This window comes from Miniopterus schreibersii, assembly GCF_964146895.1.
Source record: "Miniopterus schreibersii genome assembly, chromosome: 6".
NCBI classification, from domain to species: domain Eukaryota; kingdom Metazoa; phylum Chordata; class Mammalia; order Chiroptera; family Miniopteridae; genus Miniopterus; species Miniopterus schreibersii.
In genome coordinates, this window is record NC_138107.1 from 34,151,114 (window position 1) to 34,169,463 (window position 18,350).

Genomic DNA, 18,350 nt, shown 5'->3' on the forward strand with positions numbered 1-18,350 from the left:
CTCCTAGAGCAGTAGCATAGCGTCAGGTGAGATATTAAACAGTACTGATTGCGAGGTGTTGGGGCAGACAGAGAAATTGCTAGATGATCGACGACCAAGTAGTGAACCAGCTCCAACTCCCTTGAAACCTGCTGTGGGAAAAGAAATGGAGGGAGGTTTAGGAGAAAGAGATGGTAAAAACAGAGATACTCTCGGATAGTGATAGGAACCTTGAGGTAGGCAATAATATAATTAAAAATAGTTACCAGCTCATGCTGAGTTTGAAAGTCAGAAAATTCTGACTGGCCTAAAGATTGATACATTGCTCAATAGGTAATTTATTTAGATTATATTTGTGTTTTTTACTTTGTGTTTGTTGTCCTTGATCATCAGTGTTGAAAGCTTACTTTTTCTCTGGCTGCTCGCTTGGCTAGATGCCTGTGAGTACCTGAGCTTAGCCAGTGTTCATTACAAGGAGAGAGAGTCATGCAGGAGTCCCCAGGTTCCATATAATCGGAGCAGGCTGGGCGGGCATCCAGGAAACTGTGCCGTGAGGCAACCTACCCATCTTCTTTTGTTTTGATTTTTAGGGGTTTGTAGGATTTTGAGGTTTACCACAATGTGATGAATAGAATGAGGGAGAAGCTTACTAATTATAAAGGAAGACAGCAGAGGAGAGGAAAATAAAATAATGAAGTTAACAAAGATTTAAACAAATATTGAGAAAGTTACACTCTTTGGGGTAATAAAAGATATATAAGTTTTGCCTTTGGGAAATGTTTGTCCCTGAAAAGCCAGAATACTTCTGATCTTTATATTTAACAAGTACTTGATGCATTTGATTTTTTTTTAAGAAAATATACTTTGATTAAGAATTTTTGAACCTTGAATATATCAGAATTATTTAAACTCTGGCAATGTAAAATAGACCAGCTTGGTTTGCCACCATTATGTCTTTTCTAATTAATGTCTTCTAAGGAATCCAGTGCAAAATTTTTTGTATAGAATCTATATCCTGCCAAATTTCCTGTATGCATTTAGACCATGCTGATTTTATTCTGTACATAAAAAAGAAAATATCACAGTAGCATGGCTCCCATGAGATTTTATCTGAAATTTCTTACTGCAAAAATAGAAAAGTCCAAATAACTTTAACTGAATTGAAACAAAAATTTTGCTGTATTTTATGTATGTTAAAAAGTATATTGCAGCCCGGCCGGGCGTGGCTCAGCGGTTGAGCGTTGACCTAGCATCCAGGCGATCAGGGTTCGATTCCTGGTCAGGGCACATGCTGGGGTAGTGGGCTCAATCCCCAGTTGGGGGCGTGCAGGAGACGGCCGATCAGTGACTCTCTCATCATTGATGTTTCTATCTATCTCTCTCCCTCTCCTTTCCTCTCTCTGAAATCAATAAAGATATATTAAAAAAAAAAAAGTATATTGCAGACTTTTCCAAAGTAAAATAATGGTGAATCGTTCATAATTCAATAATCCTATTTAAAAGTATATTTAAATATAAAATTTTAATTATACTTCTAGATATTTTAAGTAATTTATATATAATTGTCTTTTATATAACTATGTTGTATTATTTTTTTTATAGGGAACAAATGGTGAAAGAAATGTCAGAAATCTTGAGTAGGTTAGTGCAGTTCAATTTGGGGGAATAAGTGTCACCTCAAAATCATATTTTTAAATCACTCATCAATATTTGGACCAGAACTTGTTATATGAATAACGTACTCTTTCCATGTAAATTTCCTGTACAAGAAGTGTCACTTCACTCTCACATAGAAAGAAATAAAAGTGAGTGTTCCTGTCGATCAGTGTGTCTCAATGGTGATACTACTGACATGTTGGATGGGACTTTTTATTGTTGGTGGTTTTTTTTTGCTTATCAGCTTATCACTGGCCCCCACCAGCTGAGTCTCTTAGGGGAACCCTTCCTGTCATTGTGATGAAATGAGTATTTTGAAACTCCCCCTAGGGGTGGTGCTGCCCCCTGGCTGGGAACCACTGTGCCTAGTTAAAGGGGGAGAAGTAAAGGAAGAGTTTGGCTCCTGAGGGCTTCTGTACTGTAGTACCCGGTTTAAAAACCACAGATGTAAAAATTGAGCCACCAAAGGCTATAAACTTCTCAGCAGGATCTGGTCCATTACCTTTATAAGTGGATATGAATCAATAACATTTTAACTGTTAATTTTGAACTTACAGAATTAATTGAAAGTGTAAAGTTAATATATTTTTTAAAATCAGAAGTCAATTTTACTACTACCTTACTGTATCGTTTACATGATTGTCTTTATAAGTCTAAAATAATCAGTAAAGCACAGCTTTATTTGACTGTTTTAATAACTCCAGAGGTGAGGTGGGGGTACTTAAATGCATTTTATTCATCTACTTCTTAGGATGCCAAATATGATTTTAAACAGGTGTGTTTTTGTTTGAGGTAATATGACTGAAAAGTTAGTAATACCAAAACCACATTTTAAGAAATAATAACTTGAATTCATTGTTATTTTTTAAAGTATCAAAACACACCTTATGTATATATATTTCATATATTTTCTGACAGTCTATAAAACTGTATATTATGTAAATTCACTTTTTCTTTCAAAAGAAAATAAAGCAACAATGAAAAACCTATAATCATTTTCAGCTGCTCTCTTGGAAAAAACTCTTAGAAGAGCTAGTAAGAAAAGAAAATTTTTTGTTAGTTTATTGAATGGTGGTTTAACACCATAAAAACGGGGAAAAAAAGAATACATATTTGAATAAATGTTAAGGCATAATTTATGGTTAAGGGTAATAGACCTTGCTGACACACAGTTGGCTCTCTTTGAGCAAAGCGATTAAGAAGAAAAAGCTACAGGAAAAATGCCAGTTGCACAGCTTATGAAAAGTATGGATTCGTCAATAAACCTAAAACAGATTTTTAACCACAAAGCAGGAAGGACTCAATGGCCACACAGTGTTCTTCAGCAAGGCTTATATGCATTCAACAGTTTTTAAGTACGTGGTCTGAAGTATGTTGTTTTTCATTCTCTAAAATGAAAGCATAAATAGGCCTTTTAAGGAGCCAAAAGAACCTTATTTATTTCAGGGTTAAGGTTACTACAGAAGAAATAATGTCCTTTATTTCAGGAAGAAGGATACATATTCTCCAACATCGCTTGTCAGTGTCAGTCTCATTAAGTGTCTGTGCCTTGACTGTCGAGGTGGCTGTTACCTTTCAGAATGTGAGATGATGGGGAAAATAGCTAATTTTGCTATTGAACCTCGATGGTTCCTCTTTAAGGGGACGTTTTTGCAGGAGTGGGTAATAAGACGAAATTCCTTGTTTGATACCTGCCAAGCAATATTTTAGTTCTCTAATATTTTGTTCTTTAATAGTTGTGTCATCTTCTTTTCACCTCTTAAAATAGGATGTGTTTAAATTCTTCCTTTGTGCTTAAAAGTCCACTTGCAGCTAATTCTGAGTGTCTCTCCCCTGTGGCTAGTGTAAGTTGCTGAAAAATAATGTTCATTATTACAGAAAGCAAATGGTTCCCATATTTTCTGAATAATTATTTAAAATGATGTATATAGAAACAAGTCTTAAGCCCTGAGTAGCACTACTATGGAAAAGTTGAATTTATCCCATTTTATTTTAAATTTATTATTTATTATTTTTATATTTTACACGTATTTAAAAATTTTTAAATGTGTGTCCTCTCTTCCCACTCAACTGTTCCTATTACACAGAGCAAGCTGTAACACTTGTGCCCTTTGAAATCTCTGTTATCAGCTTCATGACCTAAAACCCCTTTCTTTAATTTACTAGTAGTCATATTATTGCTCACTAAATATGAGGGTGTGGTTTTATCTGCTTATAGAACTTTTCTAAGTGTTCTTTAACAGTGAAGCTAAGAAGTCATAGGGGTTTCCAGAACCCAGCAGCTTCTGAGCCTGCCTTTAATGACTGATGCAGTGGGTTGCAGTTCAGACAGTTACCTGTGGACTCTCAACACCCAGGTGCCCGGGGAGATTCTGAGCCAGTAAGTGGCTGGGGCTTGGCCACACGGAGCTTCCAGTAGTCTGCAGGTGATGGGACTGTGTGGCCTGATGGCTCATAAACAAATCTTTAATGTGCCTCCGATGACGTTGTTCAAGTATGTTGAGGATTTCATTTCTGATTTTGAGGAATACATATAAACGTATTTTTTAACTTTAGATGTTCATATATCCATCAGAACATTTAAACTGCAGCCTGGGGGAAACCTATGGCACTAGGATTTGGAATCAGAAGTTCTGATTGAAAACCTAATATGGCTATTAAATGGCACACTGGAAAATTTTAATTTACCTGGGCATTCTATAGTGTATCATTATTCACTTCATCCATCAAAGATACAAAATTATTATGTTTTTCTAGTAGTTATTTCCAGCCCTTAAACTTATGCTCACTTTCTTGCTTCTTTAGTCAACATTTCATTCGTGTTTCTAGTTTAAATATGCCAAAATTTGTAATAATTACAGAGGCCCTGCCGTACAAGCCACCAAGGCAGCTGCTGGTACCAAGAAACATGATCTTAGTAAATGGAAATACGCAGAACTCCGTGATACCATCAATACTTCTTGCGGTAAGTGTATGGAGAGGAGGAAAAATTCGAAGGCCCGTGCCCAACAGGTAATAAATACCCAGCTTGGGGTGGAATTTTAAAAATTTGCATATGAATTAGTATAAGCCATTCTCTTTGTTACTGTTACCTTGAAATGATGACCTAATTTACTCACAAAGCTAAAAGAAAGACTGAAATAAATATTTCATTTTGCCTGTCTCTTGCCTAGGTCAGAGAAGAAAAGCTTAGAGAAATTATGGTTTGGGCTATATTAATGACCGACCCTTCTAATGCTGTTTATAATCATTAAATACTTATCAGAATCCTTTGGTCTATGAATGCAAAGGAAAAGATGGTAGTGCAGTCCTTTTTTCCAACAGAACAGAGCAAAATACTATATCCAGAGGATCCCACGCTGCTGTGTTCTTGGTTAAATCATAGTATTTGAATTCGTGACGCTAGGACTAGGAACTAAAGTGTCATAATTGTACAGAACTTCTCACTGTGTTCTTTCCCACCTCACTGAGTTTATCTGCGTAATTACAAACATAAAATGTGTTGCATATAAATCTAGCTTGCATTTGAACACACTCACTCTTTATTCTTTTGTCGTGACCTGTGACCTTGGACAAGTGACTTAACCTCTGTGACTTAAGTTCATCTATAAAAGACCTATTTGGTCCAAGGTTCTTATGTGGAGCAAATTATATGAAATAGTAATGATGCATAATAAAGTATTCTGGAAATATAAAAGATAAATATCACCATAAAAATCCTTATCTTTATCAATAATTAGCTTATTTTTGATTTTGTACTATTTAAAACGAAAACTTTGTATTATATATATATATATATATTCTCTCTCTCTCTCTATATATATATATACATATATATATATATATATATATATATGTTTATGCCACAGAATAATTATGTTCAACAACTAAATTAGGATGTTCTTTTTCCCCCCTTTTCTCTTTCTGTGTAATCGATAGATATTGAGCTCCTGGCAGCTTGCAGAGAAGAATTTCATAGGAGACTAAAAGTGTATCATGCTTGGAAATCCAAGAACAAGAAGAGAAATACTGAAACAGAGCAACGTGCTCCAAAGTCGGTTACTGATTATGGTAAAAACAAATCTGTACTTTTGAATGTTCCAAACTATGTATCTATGTGTATGTATATATATATAAATACATGTAACTAACTATATATAAGACATTTGGGTAAAGTGTCCAATATAAATCTTTTCTTACTGTAGAACTGTGATACACTGAGCATAACAACCATGATGGCTTATCTTTCATGGCATTATTTCTATTAAAAACATATTTAAAGTCTTATTGGTTAAGAAGTATTGAATTTACTTCTTATACATTCTAGAGGTAAGAATAACCTTGTCTGTACTGAAGAGGTTGTGCAGTAATGTTGTAAATATGTATTTTTTCCACATAAATGTATATACACATACACATACATAAAGATTATGTGTGGAAATGTAAGACTTACTATGAAAAAAAATGTTTACTGCAAACATTATTTTAAAATACTGTGAAAACACAAGTGAGAAATAATACCTTGTTTTGTTCTACAGTTTTGCTAAGACTAGGATTTGATTTTTTTTGACTGAGATCCTAAATGAATTTTGTTACTTTGTTATGCAAAAGGAAGGCTCTGTTCTTGACATTGGAAAGGAGAGCAGGATAGACATAGCCTAGTGAATGAAGTATGCGTTAGCTTTAACATGAACTGAGAATACCTTTAATATGTGAGTAGTGATTTCAGTCTTAAAAGCAATAATTGGAATTTCATTTGTTCAGCTTGCTACCTTTAAACTGACACAATTTATTAGCCTAATTCTGGTTGACATCACAGTGACAGCACATCTAACGTCTTTTTATTTTCTAAAGGGGTACATTCCTAGCCCTGGATAGTCTAATTTGGCAATGCATGACCCGGCTAGACTTAGAAATGAGTTCTCAGTTTCATTTTGCCTCCTTCACCTTCCTAGCAAAGAAAAGCAGTGTTTGATTAAAGTCATTTAAATGGTGGAATCTTAATGTTTCCAAGCTGTTGCAAAAATAGACTGAGTGAGGGAAATGTATTAAGAGAGACGTTAGTGCTGGTGATTGCTAGTGTCATCAGTTGGAACATGACGCCCTGGAGGGGCAGTGAGACATCACCGGGAACTAGGAGATGGCGAGTGGAGCACCCTCTCAACATTGACCTTCTGGCGACCACCAGTGTGTTCTCCAGTTCAAAAATTTGTCTCTGGGAATTGAAGAGGACAGGATGATCCCATCACCTGTTCACTGTCCGTACTGGGTTTCCAACCACAGCTACCTTGGTTTTGTAAAAATCACAATGGGCTATTCTTTTTAGCTCTGATGTTCTAATCATGACCATTATGTTTTATTTCCAAATTATACATCTGAATGATTACATTTCTTAAAACAAAAAGGAATTAATGTTGCATCCACATTCTGAATGCATATACAAATATTTCTTGTATTTTCAAACCAAACTTTGATACCTTCTTCCTCCAACAAAGGAACAGATAATACATGGCCTACCTGCTGGTGCTTACACTGTGTTCATTCATGTATATATACTATTTTGGAAGAACGAAAGAGTAGACAAAAGGGCCTATCCAGGTACAAATTGAGGAATTTTATATGAACACACTATATATATAGCCTTCAAAGAATTTGATTTGATTCTCAGGATAAAATGTAACTTCTGCTCTGAGAAGTGCTTTCTTATTCCTCCGTCTTTTTCTCTCATGTAAAACTCATTCTGACACTGGAGCTACAGGTAAAAGGAAAGGTGAGGACCCCCAAGGACATAACGAGATCAGTTGACTAAATGCTCTACTTGGGCGGCTTACTAACGGGGCAGCTCGTCACCCTTTAAAAAGAACTGCCCTGCAGTTCAGTATTTGGAAGGATTTGACTTCATTAATTTGAGGACGTAAAATGATGGCAACCTATGATTAACAAAACTATAACTTGATGTTACTGCCTTTAAGAGGAATCCGTTGACTCTTTGGATCCTCAGCCTCCTCCTGGATGAGCAGGCTCTCGTTACGTTTACCCACAGAAAGAGATTCTCAGAAATAATTTTTGGTACAGTAGAGAATTACCCAGTAAAAATGTGTAATATTTAGTTGCTTAAAACAGTGACTTTGGAGAGTAGTTCTATTTCATAGTTCCTAAAATAAAAATGGCATGTGTTTAACATTTAGGCGGCTTGGAGAAATTAAAGCTTACTGGGTATAATGTAGCGTTGGCAGTGCTTTTCCCCTAATGCATTTTTTCTATAAAAATCCTGGTAATGCCTTAAAGTTACTATCATGTCCATTATGAAGTGATTGGCTTTTTGTCTGGATATTGCTGTGTCCCAAAATCACGAGTGAAGTACAGTTTTAAACTTTGTGTGTCCATCAAGCAGAATTTTCTAAAACATAATCAAAATAGTGTTTAAAAAAGTAAGAAAGGAGCTTCTACCTGTAGGTAATTCTGAGAGTACTCGTCTGTGGATAGGATATTTACCTCAATTGATGGAAGGCTTTGTAAATTAGAAGAATGCTCGCTTAACAGTGTTGGCAATTTTTATCTTTTCTTCAACATAAAATATTTGTTCACAGATTTTGCACCATTTTTGAACAATTCACGTAAGTCAATGGGTGTTAACTCATGAGCTAACTGGAAGATGGGTTAAAAATACTTTATAAAGTACTAACTTCTATTAAACATTGTTTTGCTACAATTTTTTAAGTGGAATTATACTGTGTTACAACTTAATTTGAGATCATGCTTTCATTTGGGTCAGTCCAAAGTATAATTAATGACAAAACTTAATCTGTTGTTTTATCAAATTACTTCCTTTTAAAAAATAGCATTTTAAATGATGAACATACACAATGCTTATTGTAGCAAAACACTTAATAAGCAGCTGATCTTTTAGAATAAAGACTAACTTTAGGTGCTGGTTTCAAACTCTGTGGTGGGATAAGCATTTCTGTCCAGGGATTTGAGTTTTGCATGATAATACAAGTCCAGGTTTAATAGGGTACCACTTCACAGGAAGAGGAGATGATTCTCTTATTTTTGTAGTTTCCTATGATGCTGGTGTTTTTTATAATTTAAAAGATTTGAGTCATCTTAATGTACAGTCAGTTTTCTTTTAGAATCAGTTTCAACAATAATTTGGACATATAGCAGGTCTGTGAATAACTTTGTTTCATTCAATGTCATTTCATAATAACACTGAAAAAAAACCTATAGGAATTTAACTCTTGTTATCAATTACCCTACGGTAAAGCAGGTTATATTATATGTTATTTAACTTAAAGTCGGTGAACCTATTGAAGACATTAAGTGAGGACTTACTGTAATGCCATATTTATTTGCCAACTGGTTGGACCTGATTTTTTAAAAAAATATTTTTATTGAGGGAGAGGGAGAGAGAGAGAAACATCGATGAGAGAGAAGCATTGATTGGCTGCCTCCTGCACACCCCCTGATGGGGTTCAAGCCACAACCCGGGCATGTGCCCTGACCTAGAATCAAACCAACAACCTCTTGGTACATGGGTGGATGCTCAACCACTGAGCAACACTGGCCAGGCTGGACCTGATTTTTTTAAAGAGCTTTTAGTAATTTGTAGGGCTATATTTGAAACTTATTTCACACATTAGAAGATAACATTAGTGGTTGTGAAATAGTTATTTAGAAGATTAGTTTCAAGCTTTTAACATCTGTATCTTTGTACTTTTCCTGATGGATGTTGTTTCCAGTTTCCCTAATACAGTTTCAGTTTTCACATTAGTAGAAAGAGCTATCAAGGAATTTATGTTTGGTTTCTTAATTTTACCCAATATATTGTTATAGGAGACTGTAATTTTAAAGAAAAAAGTAGGTGAATTTAATGGGTGGCAATCAGTATTATAATAAGTTTCCTATCAACTGGACAGTGAATTCTAATTCACGGCTTAAGATGAAGGATTTTTTTACCTGTTTAAAACATCTTCACTTGAGTTAATGTATTTTCTACAAAGTAGGTGATTTTTAAAACTTAAAATGGAAACACTGAACTGTAAGTAGTTTTGGGGGAACAGGAACAAAAGAAGAAATAAGCTCATCTCTGTTACCTGCTAAAGGTGGTGTGGCTTTTTTGTGTCACTAACAAAACCGGGCCTGTCTCCTCCTTTCTGAGGCATGTATAGCCTTGCTAACTGCTTTTTGCTTTCTCTGGTTTGCACAGAAACAAATGCAACCACTATAAAGCTTTGGCTATTGGTGTAAAAAGTAGAATAAGAGTATTTTAATACATCCTTTCGGTATTTGGAGATTCTTACAAAAGCCATATGGCTGCTCTTGACTTATAATTTTTCACTGACATATTTAGCTTTTCAGTGAGATTCTTAATTGAGCTGCAGTACATGGTTGGGTCCACTTTGAAAGTTGTGAGTATAAAGCATATTAAACAGACTTACCAAATTGTGTTGCTGAAAATGTAAAGTCATTGCCCCAAAGAAATGTTTATGTTTGTAGATCAAATAAAAACCTAATTGTTTAGTAATGAAAATTGAGCAAGGGAAGAAAGTTTAATATGAGGGTAAGACCCAGGACTATCAGAAAAGCAAGAATATTTTCCTATTGGCTAAGAGGACCAAATATTATACACTTTTCACTTATTTCTGGCTCTTATTCCAAGAGAAACCTGTTTTCAAAGTACACATCTGAGGGAAAGTTCGTGCTTACAATTACAGGCGTTTTTTGTCTTTGTCGTTGTCATGAAGTTGTTTAAATAGTGTTAGTAAAATATCTGTATTATCTTGGCCATTTTAAAACCCAAGATTAGCAAAAGAGGACACTTTTGTCTTCTCCTTTTTTGAGGAACTTGTGATTAAACTGACATCTATCTGTAATCCTTCAGATTTGCGACATTCCTGTTTGTTTTATCATAATTAGTCCTGTGAAAAGTTAAAAAGCTATTCTTCAGCCTTCATTTGACCTCTTCTGAGGAAAACTATAAATCTAGTATATAGTACCGGTTTGCTTTCCTGCCGGGTGAGTTATTTTAGGTTACTGATTATTTTAGGGGTTGGTGGTGGTGATTGCGGCTGCTGCCGACCTGTGTGCAGGCGAGTGTGTGTGTGTGGAGTGTGTGAGTGTGTGTGTGGTGTGTGCGCGCGCGCGCGCAATGCAAAGGAACTTTAGGGAAAGAAAATACTTAAGAAATTACACAGTGAATTGTATTCATTTATAGGCAATTGTCATTTACCTTTTGTCCTAAATTTACTAGTAGGAACCCCTCTCCTCCCTTGTAAAAGCCGCGCTGCGCGTTGGGATCCCAGCGGCGGCGCGGCGTGGCCCGGGCGGGCGTGACTAACCCCCGTCTGTGCGCAGCTCAGCAGAACCCGGCGGCGCAGCTCCCGGCGCGGCAGCAGGAGGCGGAGATGAGCCGGCAGCAGCGCTTCTTCCGCATCCCGTTCATCCGGCCGGCCGACCAGTACAAGGACCCGCAGAACAAGAAGAAGGGCTGGTGGTACGCGCACTTCGACGGGCCCTGGATCGCCCGGCAGATGGAGCTGCACCCCGACAAGCCGCCCATCCTGCTCGTGGCCGGTGTGTACGCCCGCAGGAGAGAGGCATTTACAGACGGAGCGAAGCAGCCTAATGCATAGTGCAGCAATTCATTAAATTTCAGGGCTGCGGGGCGGAGTTTTGCAGTGAAATCACATTTCAGTTAATTGAGGATTAATTGATTTATGATGTGAACTTGCTTGGGCGATGTCCACGTAGAGCACATAGAAATTTGTCTGGGTCCGGAGAGCCTTTTCTTTGGTATTTCATTATATCGGTCGGTTTGTAATGGTTTAAAGAAATGGAGCGTTTTTATCAGCCCTGATCATTTGTTTGATCAGCCGTAGTGTTTATATGTTTTGAAAGGGTCTTTGGTGGAGGACAGATTTGTTTCTGGTGAGTTTACTAAGCAGATTTCAATCTTAGGGGAAGAAAATGAAGTTTTAAAAGTTTCCAGATCTGTGAGAACCGACAGCTATTTCAGGAATAAAGTTTGCAATAAATGGTTCTGCAAGAGCCACGGTAATCCTCTGCCGTCTCACCCGTGCAGGTAAGGATGACATGGAGATGTGCGAGCTGAACCTTGAGGAGACAGGCCTGACTCGGAAGCGTGGTGCTGAGATTTTGCCAAGACAGTTCGAAGAAATCTGGGAACGCTGCGGAGGAATCCAGTACCTGCAGAGTGCAATTGAGAGCAGACAGGCTAGGCCCACGTACGCCACGGCCATGCTGCAGAATCTGCTAAAGTAGACGTTGCCCTCTCACCGGGCAGCTGGGAGCCCCTGCTGCGGTGCTAGGGAGCGAGTGTGCCCAGGGATTTAACCATTCCACGATCATGTTAGAATTACCTATACCAAGTGAACAGATTTTATTAATCATGGCTTTTAGTTAATTTAAGGTTAATTATGGTAGTGATTTGGGGACCTGAAAATTATTTTCCTATATCCAGCTGTAACTGTTAAACCTCTTGTTACTCTAATACTTGTTACACTTGGACAGATTCTGATACGTCTCATTCTTTATGGACTACCTTAAGTCCATCATAATTGTTTTCTAGGAAAAGAAATTTGAAAATAATTCAAAATACTCGATTTTTAAGGATGGCACTGTACAATATAACTGGAATAATGAAGCAGCTTAAATTTTCTTACAAAAATGACACTTAAAATGATCAAGGCACTGATGTTTTGATCGGAAAAGCTCTCTACTTTCTTCACTCACTTTTGCAGAAATTCATGGAAATTCCCATCAAAGGTGGGCATTTTTAGTTCCCCCCACCCCTTTTGCAGTGTGTCTTGGTTTGAGTAAAGCCATTTGCCTGAAGTTCTAGCATCTAGAAAGAGCCTTAATGTAATTGATGTACTTAGAAGTGAAGAAGGTACTCATAGCATTCTGCACAGATTTGTTTTCCTTTCTTACTACATTGTGGTGTTATAAGAATATTTTTCTTATATTCTATAGACAGTAAAGGAAACTCAGATCATTTAAATGCTTAAAAGTTTTGGGATAACTTTTGTTTCATTTAGAAAAGGAAACAGGTTTTAGGTGGCACCATGGCTTAACTATACTGAATTCAAATATTCCTCCAACTTCATCTCAATTATGATTTTTATATCAAAATCTTGTCCAAGTTGTCTCATATGATTTAAGCTAGTGTCCTGCTGCAAAACATCCTTGTTTTAAAGAAAATTTCGTAGTGTCTTTTTTGGCCTTTGGATTTTGGTAATTGTAGAGCTGTTTTATAAGCTTTGTAATTCAAAAGCCCTCAAACTTAGTAATTGCTTGTTTCATAATAATTTGAAAAAAAAGTTTTCCTTGTGTGCTGTTAGTTTTGATCAAATGTCAGCAGTTTCTAGCCTAATATTTATGACTTTCATGTTAGGAGTTTGGAGACAAAAGTACATCAAGGAGTTATGTTGACATAATCCTAAAGAGTCTTGTTTGTATTTTAGAATAAAATTAGAAAATAAAATTATTCTCTGTATTCTTCTTTTCAATTCTAAAAGACACTACGCTTTGAACTGAATTTTCAGTGATTTTTTTTTTTTTTTGCCCCTAGAAAGAGCACCTCAGTTAGGAAAACATTTCTCAGTTGGTTGGATTAGTGCCTGTGAGCCACATACTGTTTTCAGAATTGCTTCTCTCATAACGTTTTTGTAGAGAAATGTTTATTTATTATGATACTGTGCAAATGGTTGTCTCCTGGTAAAGGAATTACATGGTCCTGTCTGTGCTACTGAGAACGTGAAAATGATTATCTTTTGAAGGGTGTGTTACTCCGTGGACTCACCCATTTGCGCCATTTGGTCCCTGTGATTGGAGACAGAAAGGTCTGGTTACTGAACATAAATGACCTGCTCCCTCTTTTCTCATCACTCACCTTTAATTGGTGCTTTTGTTTGTATCGGAGAGTGAACGATAAGCTTTGTTTCTTAACTAATACCAAATAAAGTCCTTGAAGAAAATTTAGTAACCAAATATATTTTTAAGGACTTGTCCCTTTTGTACTATCTTCAGAAACAGTTTATGTATCTCCTAGATTCATATAGGCACCAGATGGAAGACTAATCAGCCGTGCAATTATTATAATGAGAGGACTTAACATTTTGAAGAATTTGTAAGAAATATATCACAGCAAAGCACTATTACAAGTCTGTCACTTTAATAGCTAGTAAAATTATCGTTAGTCTTAAGCCATTTTGTTGCTAATTATGTCACACAGCTGTCCTAGAACTTATCCATTTAAAATAGTCTCCTGAGTTAACTTTGGCTACCAGGAGAACTGCCCTAATTCAGATAGACTGACAGTAACCTACATACGCATGTGCACATACACACAGAAGCCCCTTTGCTGGGGAAATTTAGGACCCCATCAACTTTTAAGGGAAAGTCAGAAATTGTGTTCTAAAAGATGTTGATGCAGCTGCTTTACAATGTTCATAAAGTCACAGGTGTAGGTGGAAATTAGGAATCAAAAGTGCATTTCTATTTTAATCAGTCATTTTTGAGATTGAAAATGAGAAGTTTAAGCCAGCATACTGTATATTAAGAACCAATCTTCTCTTAATGCTTGTCTCACTCAATACCAGCTCCTTCCTTAGCGAATGCTTTGTAACGGGAGACATACATAAAATATTAAAAATGAAGACACAAAATATTTTCACATTCAATTCAATTATAATGCAATTCCTAATCCCACTAACACATTTGAGATATGTATTATGGTATAAGCTGTGGGTATGCACTGAAAGAAATTTTCCTAAAACACATATGGTGTCAAGAAACTGAGTTTTAGTTGTAAAGTTGAGTAGGTGGCACCTTCTCAAACAGTTATGTGTGGAAGAAATAATGCATCTAGGAGCACAAGCCCACACAAAAGGCCTTCAACTGTAACTTGAATTCCGCTCTCTATAATGACTTCATATAGGTCATTCTTCCCAGTAGCCTAGTGAAGCCTTTTGTTTTGCAAGCAGCCAAGCTGTGATCAGCTCAAGTGGAAAATAGGTGGTATTTGCAGAAGCTTGGATAGAGAATAAAAACTTCCAGGCAAGAAGAAGAATCGGGATTTATTGTTTATAGAATGTTATTAATTGGATTATTTAAAATATATTTTCATTCACAGGTTATTAACTGCGGTTCTCAGGGGATCCAAATGTGTAGATCTTTGGTTTCATTACCTGACGTAATTTAAGAGTACTTGGATCAGTAGAATAAATATTTATTGAATGCATTAATCAGTTAATACAGTATTAGTAGTAGACCCACCTCCTTTTACAGAAGAGGTAACAGAGATCCAGCGAGGTCAAGTAATTTAGTTCTAGACATGGAAGGGATATAAATGCCTTTGCTTCAGTCGTGTGGGGAAAAAAGTGAAAACAGGCAAACACTTCGAGTGGCCCCCTCTGTCATTCTGCATCTTCAGAGGCAGACAGGTTTTCTCTATCACTACCAGCAGTGAGAAGTATTGAGCGTTTTTATTCGTCACAGGGAGCAGAGAGCAGAGGATATCTAAAAATGAGAACAGCCCTAGCCGGTTTGGCTCAGTGGTTAGAGCGTCGGCCTGTGGACTGAAGGGTCCTGGGTTCGATTGCGGCCAAGGGCACGTAACTCGATTGCAGGCTCCATCCCGGGCCCAGGTTGGGGGCGTGCGGGAGGCAACGTATCGATGTGTCTCTCTCACATCAATGTTTCTCTCTCTCTCTCTCTCTCTCTCTCTCTCTCAAAAGCAATGGAAAAAATATCCTTGAATGAGGTTTAAAAAAAAAATTAAAAACGAGACTAAGGACAAGTTAGGGGGACAGTTGTCACAAAAAGGAAAGAGAAGAGCAGTGGTGGAGAGAAAGAAGGGTGTGCCTCTGAAGACTGCACCCCCAGGTTGAAAAACGGATACTGAAAAACACGTTAGGCGACAAAGCACTTCTAGATCTTTGCTGAGTTTTAGAATGAATTGTGTATAAGAGCAGAACCTATGGCTGTTAAGACCTGGATCAAGGTGGAGCTGGTGCATGAGTCCCTAGCTATGGAAATGGCACTGCCACCCTGAAGAAGGCCCGCGAAGAGCGGGCACCCCGAGCGCAAGCCTCGCGGAGGCGGCAGGCGGAGGAGGTGCCCTCAGAGGCAGAGCCTCCTTGCCAGGACCAGGTCTTTGAATAGAATTCAGTTCAGTTCAAGTCAATGTATCCTTCCCTCCCCTTCACTGACCTCACATGCGAAGTAATTTGTCATACTTTTACTTGTCCTCTGCAAGAAGTTTTTCAGGAGATAATCAGAAAAATACACATCAAAAAGAATCTTTAATCCTAATTTGTACCTTTGCAGAATCTCACCTTTGAACCTCAAACAGGTTTATTGGCCTTTTTTTTTCACTTTTGAAAATTCATCTAATTGTAACTGTTACCTAATTTTTCTTCATTTCCTTAAAAATGTATACCTGATACTTCCCTAAAATAACTGATGTACTGGAAATGAAAATAATAAAGTGCTTTCTACATAGAACTTCCTCTTGCATCTTGTGCTTTTAATATCGTTACAGGTGTAATACATTTTAAAAAGTTGTTGTAAGTGTTGCGCTCGTTGCCCCATGTCTCAGGTGGACTAAGTTCGAGAAGCCTGGGACTCTGCACCTTCATCCAGTCACACGAGCTGGAAACCCTGCGCTGGGTGCTGTAGGAAGAGGCAGGGGACTCAGGCAATTGAAACGCCCTTGAGCTTTGGCCCAAACTCCTACGGGTTTTCCATCCAGGGAACAAGCAGGTACATGAGCCACAACCCCTCAGTTACCTAGATGAGAGAAAAGCTAAATCTTGGCTGCCTTTCCCCAGGCCCTTACCAGTCTCTGAGATAACACAGGATGTAAACACTGGGGACCCAAAGAGGAGCCCCTGGAATCCAGCTGGTCTGTGGGCTACTTCAGACTCTCAGCTGGAACTTCCACGACGCAGGTGCGTCCTCTGAGGGTGCAGAGGCGGGCTGGCTGACCCGCAGCTCTTCTCCGGCTGGCTGGAAAAGACTGGCCTAAAAAGTCCGTGATCCAAGGAGCAAGAGGCAGTTGCTTCAAAAAGGACCTTCCGCACAGAAAGTGTTTACCTGTTTCTTTTTCTTCATCACAAACGGCCTTCTCTGCAGTCGTTAGAATGACTGAAATGTAGAGAGTGGAGGGCCCATCATGGGAGAGAAGAGTATTAGATTTTCATTTTCTCTTGTGATGCAATTTTTTTCATAAGCTTTTGGTCGACCTGTTATGTGTCTTTCTAACAAGCATGTTTCCTCTGGGGAGTTCCAGGGACATGGAAGTGAGCAGGTACATCGCCTGCCACCATTCTTTGCTGCGTGGCACTTTATAGCAATATCACAATGTGAAGTCCTTGAGAGAGATCATAGCGCCTCACTTGGGGGGGGGGGCATTGGAGTGGGAATAGGAAGAAATCATGCATTTGTGAGACCAACACGAGTGGGTTTTCAAGGATTTGTAACCAGGGGCACATAGCACTTCCCCGATGATTGTAGTATAGGGAAACATTTTGCTTTTATTTTTGAAGTTTTACTGCTAAAATGTTGCTGTCAATGTTTAATAATTTTGCTATCTTTTGGCCACATTAAAATCAATCTTAACACATCATTCATTGTAATCCATAAAGCAAATCCAGGGAATATCTACTAAAACACAGACCCATTTTATTATCAATCGAACATATGGTGCTTATATTTTATTGAAATTAAGGTTTTGCAGCAAATGTATTTGATAGTGGAACATTTGAAAGAGATACAGAAGAATTTATTTTTCATTAAACAGCATGTTAAAAACTGGCTGAACTGGATCCCCTTGCTGCCAGTCTACCTGAGCACACACCGGAGGTGGCAGAATGGAGTTAGTAGATCGTCGGAAGACATAGTTCATCTGCGGTGGAAACAGAATCGGCTGTGTCGGAAAGTACCACCTTACTCCTCCCCAGTATAGTGTGCTCCTTTAAAATAGCTTTATGCAGCAACAAGAAAAGATTTTCTATGGTGTGTATATCTGAACCCCAGGTACTTTTTCTTTTCAAGAAATCAGAAATTACTGGCAACAAAACAACCTACCATGTAAGCAGTAGTTTCTTACAAAACTAATGTGCCTAAGAGCTGAAGGTGTGTGTGTGTTACAGACATTGAAGTACGGAGCATATCTACTCTTACAGTGTGTACCCACCTACTATATACATCCATGCACTTAGAGACCTGCCTCTCCTGGCACAAGTAGTCAACTTTTAGGTACATTCTAACATATGAAGAGCTTTGCTTCCCAATATATTATTCAACACCCCCCCCCCCCCCAAAAAACTGGTGACACCGATAAATGATCTGTGAGCAACACTTTAAGGGCAGCTGGGAGCAAACCTGGTTTCCTCTTCCCTTCGCTGTCACCCTGGAATAGTCACAATGTTTCACCGATTGTGTTTTGGGTTTTGATAAATACGCATTCTTTTCTTCAGAATGGACCAGTATCAGTGCGTGATTCTTCTCTATTTGAAACGTGGCGTGTCCTGGTTCTCCGTGTCGACTGTGTGTCTGGCTTCTGATGACCCGTGAAACGCTGCCTGCCAGTGTTTTCGGAATTTTGACAAAGTGGATACAATTTTCCTTGAGCCAGCGCGCCCTCTCTCTCCAGATGGTTTCAGTGATATCATGTACATTTTCAGTTT

At 37.9% G+C, this 18,350-nt stretch overlaps 1 protein-coding gene across 6 annotated transcripts in view; it reads left to right on the forward strand.

Moving 5' to 3' along the window:
- MYO6 (myosin VI) overlaps window positions 1–16,162 on the forward strand; it is a 134,997-nt gene extending 118,835 nt beyond the window's left edge. For 2 of the 6 annotated variants that reach the window (XM_081140497.1, XM_081140496.1), the window contains 6 exons: window positions 1,582–1,620; window positions 4,497–4,600; window positions 5,575–5,706; window positions 8,226–8,252; window positions 10,993–11,211; window positions 11,720–16,162. In XM_081140497.1, coding sequence (XP_080996623.1) covers window positions 1,582–1,620; window positions 4,497–4,600; window positions 5,575–5,706; window positions 8,226–8,252; window positions 10,993–11,211; window positions 11,720–11,919 — 721 coding nt within the window. In that variant the 3' untranslated portion in view covers window positions 11,920–16,162. The remainder of the gene's footprint in view (window positions 1–1,581; window positions 1,621–4,496; window positions 4,601–5,574; window positions 5,707–8,225; window positions 8,253–10,992; window positions 11,212–11,719) is intronic. The other 4 variants (XM_081140499.1, XM_081140500.1, XM_081140498.1 and 1 more) reach the window with 3 other exon arrangements.
- The last annotated feature ends 2,188 nt before the right edge of the window (window positions 16,163–18,350 follow it).